This window comes from Nicotiana sylvestris, chromosome 2 (genome assembly GCF_000393655.2).
Source record: "Nicotiana sylvestris chromosome 2, ASM39365v2, whole genome shotgun sequence".
Lineage (NCBI taxonomy): Eukaryota > Viridiplantae > Streptophyta > Magnoliopsida > Solanales > Solanaceae > Nicotiana > Nicotiana sylvestris.
The window spans coordinates 44,274,399-44,282,461 of record NC_091058.1 but is presented as its reverse complement, the minus strand read 5'-3'; the positions used below and the strand labels follow the sequence as shown (position 1 = coordinate 44,282,461).

General features: G+C 38.1%; 1 protein-coding gene across 1 annotated transcript; it reads left to right on the top strand.

The window, feature by feature from the left end:
* Window positions 1-265: 265 nt before the first annotated feature.
* Window positions 266-1,853, top strand: LOC104227460 (receptor-like protein 51). The gene has a single exon (XM_009779703.2). It carries the CDS (start codon window positions 343-345, stop codon window positions 1,543-1,545), a length of 1,203 nt encoding a protein of 400 aa, XP_009778005.1. The 5' UTR covers window positions 266-342; the 3' UTR covers window positions 1,546-1,853.
* Window positions 1,854-8,063: the final 6,210 nt, after the last annotated feature.

Here is an 8,063-nt window from a genome sequence, read left to right as displayed (position 1 = left end):
TTCTTTCTCTACCTAATAAAAGAAAGAAAAATGCAAGTATAAAGGAAAATACCTTTGTTCTTATAAACTTTTATTATAGACCATTGTGGTCCGATTCTTCCCTGAATCCCGCGTATAGCGGGAGCTTAGTGCACGAGATTTTGTTTTAATGTACATTTCTGTAATAACACCTCAACCCAAGGTCAGCAAATTATATCCTCTATTCTGTCACTTTAAATTTGTCCCTTACAAGTTCTTCAAAGTCCTTTTATTGTACAAACTTCGACATACTCTCACACACTTAACAAAAAGTACTCTTCTTAATTTCCCTTCTCCCAATCTTCTTCTTCTTGCAACAAAACTATGGTTCTAAATTTATCTCCTTTCGTCCTCTCTTTCACCCTTCTCCTCTTTCTCCTCTCCACAAAATCATCATCAGCTCAATCCACTCTTGACCCAAACCAACTTAAAGCTCTCAGATCACTAAGTGTTCCAACAGGTAAAGACCCCTGTTCTCCCCTTCACAAAACCACCATTTGTGACTCTTCAACTCCTTTTCACAACCTTATTTCTCTCAAACTTATAAACTGTTCAAATGATGTGGTTTTATCCCAAACAGCTCTTAAATCTCTCTCAACTCTCACTGACTTACAGTTCATAAACTGTCCTGTTTCTCCTATTCATTTCCCCTCTGAACTTTCCTCCAATCTCCAATCCTTCACTTGTATCAACTCCCTCAAGAAACTCTCTAGTGTTTGGCTTATTCGTTTGCATAATGTAGTAAATTTAACTGTGTCAAATGTTCCGGTTTCTGCTAGTGGCCCTTCTATAATCTTGAACAGCATCAAGAATTTGCATACTGTGACCATATCTCATGCAAATCTCACAGGAGTTCTTCCTACAAAATGGCATATGAATCTTACTTATGTAGATTTATCTGAGAATAAAATTGAAGGAAGAATATCAAGTTCTTTAACTATGCTTGAAAATCTTGTACATCTGAATCTTTCTTCTAATTCACTCAATGGTACTATACCAACTGCCTTTGGTAACTTACTTTCTCTGAAAAATGTGTCTTTAGCTTCAAATTCGTTATCTGGAAATATTCCAAAATCATTTGCTGCTATTCCTGGATTAGTTCATCTTGATCTTGGATCTAACCGATTAAATGGAACTATTCCAAAGTTCATTTCAGATATGAAGGGATTGAAATACTTGAATCTTGAGAGGAATAATTTTCATGGGATTTTGCCATTCAATGCTACTTTCATCAAGAAATTGGTTGTGTTTAAGGTGGGAGAAAATTCTAATCTTTGCTACAATCATTCCACATTGTCTACCAAATTGAAACTTGGCATTGCTCCTTGTGATAAACATGGATTGCCACTGTCTCCACCGCCTCCTAAGGAAGATTTCAGTGATGATAGTGCAGATAAAGAGGATCAAAGTCCACCACCTAAACATGAACATGGACCTAGCAGGGTTGTTTTTGGTGTTGCCATTGGACTTTCTTCCATAGTGTTTTTGATTATTTTCTTGGTTCTATTGTCCAAATGCTGTAAATGATGAGTGTAAATTAAGACAAATTCGTGGTCCAGTTAGGTTAGACAAATTTCCTTATAAAATTTGAAAATTTGTTCATTAACTGTATACATGGATCTTGAGGGGAGAGTAGAATGTAAGAGTGTGTTATTACTCAATTTGTGTGTGATTCTATTATCTGTACCTTTGCTGAAGGAGAAGCTTCATTTTAGCTGTCTGCTAGGCTATAGTGATATGAGGGCGAGAAAAGTGCCCTATTATCTAAATTCTTTTGTTATTAATTATGAATCATCTTTAATAAAGGGATACCGATCCTTTTTTCCCCTTTAGTTCACTTCTTTTTTCGGGGGGGGGGGGGGGAGATTATACTGAGTTTTTTTGTTGTTCATGTTGTTGTACTTCATTCCTTATTGGCGTTCAATTGGATATAATTTGGATTTAGGCGATAGTTTTGTGGCTTTAACTTCTAATTGATAAAATTGATTACATATACCTGTTTTTCTATGGCATTGCTTGTAGCGGAATTCAGTCACTGATGCTTGCATCAGGGTACGCTACCTACATTACACTTTTTAGGGTGCGATCCTTCTTCGAACCCTGCGGGATACTTTGTGCACCGAGTTATCATTTTAGAGTAGCTTATTGCTTGGTTATGATTGAATTTTTCCCACTTCAACTTGTTGCTTGACATTATAGAACGGGTACTTAATAAGTCCTTTACGCCTGGCAGTCACAACATTGGATTTGTTTCCATTCACATTGCTGATTTGTAGCTTGTAGTCCAAGTTGCAAGGTATCATAGTAAACGAGAATTTCCAATTCCTTTGAACCAAAGTGATGTAAATTTAGGGTCCACAAAACTGTATAGAGACAGTTTCCACAAAACACATACAATCAACAATAAGTAAATGACACAACAGAGTTTTACGGGAAAAACTCCAAGCTCACGGGATTAAAAACCACGACCTATACTAGTAGGATTTCAACTTCATTACTGAGCAAACTTCAGATTACAAACTATGGTAACCTAGGAAGTAAACTCTTAATCCCTCACTCACTTGTAATAACTCTATTACAAAGCTCGTACCTCGACTAACTCTAGCCAAGACACAAACACAAGGTTTATGATTTTACAAATGGTTTCCTACACAATGCTTCTAGCTAAGCTAAGTAGGAATTACATGTTGATCACTCTAACAAAGTTACAACACAACTAAGAACATATGGTAACACGGTACTAGAAACTGGTCATTTGTTCTATTGTTCTTTTATTCTTGAAGCCTTGAAGTCACTTGTAAGATGGCAACACACTTGAGAGAAGCTTGATGATTTTTCCGAATGTTCAAGTGTGTGTTTTTCCCTTGCTTCATGTTGATAATATGCAAGTGATGTCACTTGGACGATGCAAGCAATTATCTGGTACGAGGCATTCCCCACAAAGTGATTGCTGCATTGTTTGCTATGTTGCGTGTGTGCAGAGGAACAATTGCAGCAACTTTACAGCTGTGGGAAGTTGACTAGTACAGTCAGCAGGGGAACTGATGTCCATTTATTCCCTCTATTGTCTCTTTGACTCTGATTGTTGAAACTTGTGCCCGACTTGAGACTTGTTGTTCTTAAGCACTTTTAGAATGTGTAACAGGTTCCCGATCTGGTTCATATCATTAAGTTTGTTAGATCATCAAAACATAACAAGGCATATAACTTATCAATTTTCCCCTTTTTGATGATGACAAATTTATAATTGAAGTTCCCCCTGAGAACCAGATCACCATACAATATTTCCTATATTCCCCTGAACCTATTCCCCCTTTCAATTAATTTCCCCTTTTTGGCATCATAAAAAGTAATAAGCAAAAAAAGAAGTCCAGCATGATCAACTCATGCCACATGTGTGCACACAAGCATGACTAAAAACAGAGCATAAGAATATATCATCCATAGTAAAAGGACAGAATACTCATTAATTTTAAAGAAAAGAGAACAAAATAGTAGTGCCATTTTTTACACAACCATTCACAAAATAAAACAACTTAAAAGTACCAGCCACTAAAAACAACAAAACAAAAAGGGACCAAGATAGGACAGACAATATTTAACTGGACACTCGGAAGGGAACTGTTTTAAAGAACACTGGAAGAGGGAGGCAGGGATGAAGAGGCAAGGGTTCTAAGGAGAATATCCATTTGAGCATTTGCAGACACTTGCTCGTTAAGCAGCCGCTCCTTCAGGTCCTCGGCCTGTTTCCTAAGATCAACATTTTTCTTGGTCAGACGGGCAACCTTTGTACCTTGTGCACTGTCAGAACCAAGTGCCTCATGGGCCTGATTAAGCTAGCTGCCCTTCAAGAATGACATTCCGTGCCTTCAACTTCCTTATCTCTTCGTTTGCAACATTCTGAGTGTCGATCAATTGAGAGATAGTGGAATTACTGCCAACCCCTCATTTCTTATCAATACACTTACATTCTTCTAAGATGGTCTTTGAGAAGGTCTGTTTGCGAGTTCCCACTGTTGCTTTCCCCAAAGGACTTTGAAGAAGTTAAACACCTTAGTGAGTAAGAACCCGTAAGGCATACCATGATTACCATCCTTAATCTATCATTTTATTCATATGCTTTATCATGAGACGTGCAGATTGATTGTGGTGTAGGCATCCAGTGCTTCCACTAGGAATAGGTCTGCTCTTGACGTAATGGAACACCTTTCTGCACGTGGAAGAAAAACCTTATTCCCCATCTCAAACAATAGTTGATACACTAGAAGGAGGGCCTTCTTGTGCACCCGTTCCCGTTGCTGCACAACACCATTCTTTAGAATGGTACTTCTGAAATTGGGAGTACAAGCCCCTCAATGAATGAGATTCCTCCAATAGGCACTCCAAAATGCTCCCCAACACAGCCTTGTCCATCACAAAATCTACTCCGTTGACTTTCAAACAGATGTTATCCTTTTCTATTGTGAACATGTCTGCATAGAAACTAACATCTCTTCCTCAAATACCTTGGGGCTCTCATTGGTGAACAAGTGTGTTCACTTTTGAAACTCACAAATATCAACCAGTTGATGCATCCCTGTCATGTCAAGAATGTCAGGAGCAAATATTCTGCCCTACAGTACCCTATGTTTTCTCAAGTTTTCTCTGCCTTCATACTTGACCACACTTACTTTGGCCTTCTTGGAGAAACCAAGTTCCTCGCTGCCACCAGCCTTCCTTTTCACAGACTTTCTCATAGTTTTCTCTTTGTTTGTAGACTTCTCAGACAATTTCTCACCAAACTTCTCAGACACCTTTTCACCAGACTCTTCTACCTCAACATTTTTCACTTCCACAATTTTCACAGATGACTCTCTCCTAGGTCTTGAAACTACAGGTTTCTTATAGGACTTACAAATTAAGGAACTAGGTTCCCCATTCACCTCTTCATTGTCAACATCAACAACAAGTACTGGAGGCACTTCCTCTTCATTCACCACCTTTCCACCCTTCACCAACCTCCTCATTTTCTTTCTCTTCTTTGTTTTTCTTCAGAACTAACTTAAGGGATTTTTTTCTTTTGCAGCCTAGCTAGTAGTAGGTCTTTTAAGAGTGGGCTCTTTGGGAGTTACCCTTCTACTCCTAGCCGTAACAAAGCATGCAATAGACACATTGTCATAGTCCTCCTCTCTATTTTCGTTTTCTTCTTCAAAAAGATATCTCATCTCAGGAAAGACGATGGTGAACAACTCAGCATCGAAGTGAGGAGAAAGAGCATGATCAGTACTAACCTGGGGCTCTTTAGAAGAGCAATGGGTTTCATCCCAAGTAGGATCAGAGGGCTCCTCTTTGTCTAAGGGATCAGGTCCCTCATTTGTTTCCCAGTAGTACTGATAGGTGCCAGATTTTCGAGGGGCACCGGTTCCCTACCCTCTACATAATGACCTTCACCTTTCCCCTGAGACCCAGTGGTCTCATTAGAGCCCTTATAACCACCAACCAAACCTCCCTCTGCAGTGATTAGTAACATGTTCTCAATGGCTTCTTGTTCATTCACCCCCAAAGTAGAGTCAGATGATACAAGAGGAACATTACATGTAAGATTGGCAATATTCATATCAAAGCTTGCAACGGGCGTTGCTGAGCCTTCACTATTACGAACCACATCTTGTTGGGTTTCAGGATTCTTCCCAAATTTTTTACTAGAAACTTCCTAACCTTTGTCTCCGTCAACAGTTTTGCCTTCCACCATTTTTTTTTCCGGCGAGGCAGAAGGAGAGGTCATAGCAACGAATCTTTTGTGGTTCTGACTCTTACGACTGCAGTGAGAACCAAAACTAGATTGGGTTGGAGAGGAAGTAGTAAGTGGTTATTGGTCTGTTATGGGGTTTTGACTGGGTGACAAAGGGGACTCAGACTCTCGCTCATGTGCTTCGTGAGACGAAGACACAGTGGGGACTACACTGTAAATGTTTGAAACTTTTAGATTTTGAGACATAGTGGATATTTGCAGTGAGGACACGAGAAGAAAGATTTTTACTTTGACAGTGAAAAAGGGAATTTTTGGCGTTGATGTGGATAGTAAGGAATGAGACAACGTTTGAGATTATTTTAGAGAGAGTGAGGGACCGATTACAAATGGGTATGAAATGGTGGGTAGATGGGTCGTTTAGTAATAAGTATGATATTTGAGTTCTAAAGAGATGAGAGACAGAGATTGAAATTTTTAATGACGTGGCACTTTTATAGCCATTAAAAATTTGCATGCGAGTACAAAGGAACTACTAACCTAAGTCAAGGGAACCAGGTTCCCTGACTTATTTTTGTAAGAGTGAGCCTCATCCTTTTATCAATATGCAATGTCATTAGCTGCTTGTTTGCTCTGTAATTGCCAGGCATGTCTACCTATTATAGAAATGAGTTAGAACTTGCTAGAAAACACTTTTTAGCTGTTTTACATGTTCATTCTTTCATATCCAATTTGAGGGACCTAGTGCTCAGTTTGATTTTAACAACCTTAATGCCAATCGATTATTTTCAAAGTGCTCAATGCTCAATGCTTTGATGAAGATATTTGCTACTTGGTCTTCTATTTTGCAGAACTTCATGCAAATAAGACCTTTTTCAACATTGTCTCTGAGATCGCACATCAATGTGATTTGTTCTCTTATGCTGAACCGGGTTCTTTGTCATGTTGAGAGCACTGGTATTATCACACAGTAATGGCACAAAATCAAAAAATACACCAAACTCCTCCAGTTGCTGCTTGATCCACAACTGTTGAGCACAACAAGAGGCAACTTCCACATACTCAACTTCTGTAGTTGAAAGAGCCACATAGTTTTGTTTCTTTTTACCCCATAAAATCAGAAACGATCCCAGAAAATGTGTCATGCCAGATGTGCTCTTTCTATCCAAATATAACCAGCATAGTCAGCATCAACATACCCAATTAACTCAAAATTGTCTCCTGAAGGATAGTAAAGAGTCAGGTCTTGCGTTCCTTTGAGATACCTTAGAATCCTCTTGGAAGCTTTCAGATGAGATTTCTTTGGACTAGATTGAAATCTAGCTCATAATCTCACACTGAATACGATATCAGGTCTGTAGACATGTGATTTTTGACCCTCCCCATGATTTTATATATTTTAGCATGTAAATACTTAGTTTAGGCCTAATATAATTATTTCAACTAATTTTGACTCTTTTACTTTATTTCGTCACAAAAATGAAAATTACAAAAATATTTTATTTTATGTACCTTTCATAAAGCTAAAATAAATACAAAAATAGTATCTTATTTTTATTTTAATATGATATTTGAAAATTATAAAAAATAGGTTTGTTTTAATGGTTAGTCTTATTTTAATAGTTATTTTATTTAAGTAGGATTAATTAGTAAATGAGGTAGTATTTTAGTCTTGTTCAGGGAGAAAAAATAAAATTTGCGTTCAAGCAACCTATTTTAAGCTTAATTTTCGGACCTAGCCCATAATTCCTAGGCCCATACCCCTGAACCTAAAAAACCCTACAAAAACTAACCTAGACCTAGACAATTGAGGTCAACCTTTTTTTATCTGGGAGCATACAATACACAAAAAACAGACCCTAAGGAGCGAACAAAACCAAGACCTAGAGAAACTAAGAACATCAGCCGTTTCCATCATCAAAGCTAGGATTCTTCTTCATAAAAACAACAACAGACCCCAATTCAAAAAAAAAATCAATTACTCCCCAAGAGACCTAATCCTAGAAGAAATAGAGGACTTGTCTTCTTCTTCCACACAGAAAAAGGCTTTAGTCGATCACCCCAATTCAAGAGAGAAGTTAGTGGCAGACCTTCCCTTTCCTCAGCAGACTTATGCCGTTTCTCCACCTCCAAAAATCCACAAATACCAAGCCAATATCTAGTTGAAATAACCCCTAAAAGCAACTCACTTTCAACTGAAAACTTTATGAAAACAAGCTAGAAGACATCTTCATTTTTTCGCTACAAACGACCTCAAGAAGGTGCTGAAACTTCCACCCTGAAACAGTCCCAAATTTCCTCGAAATCATCCCAAAAA

Excerpts from the sequence above, each read along its gene's own strand:
- LOC104227460 (XM_009779703.2), top strand. The coding sequence starts at position 343 with ATGGTTCTAAATTTATCTCCTTTCGTCCTCTCTTTCACCCTTCTCCTC.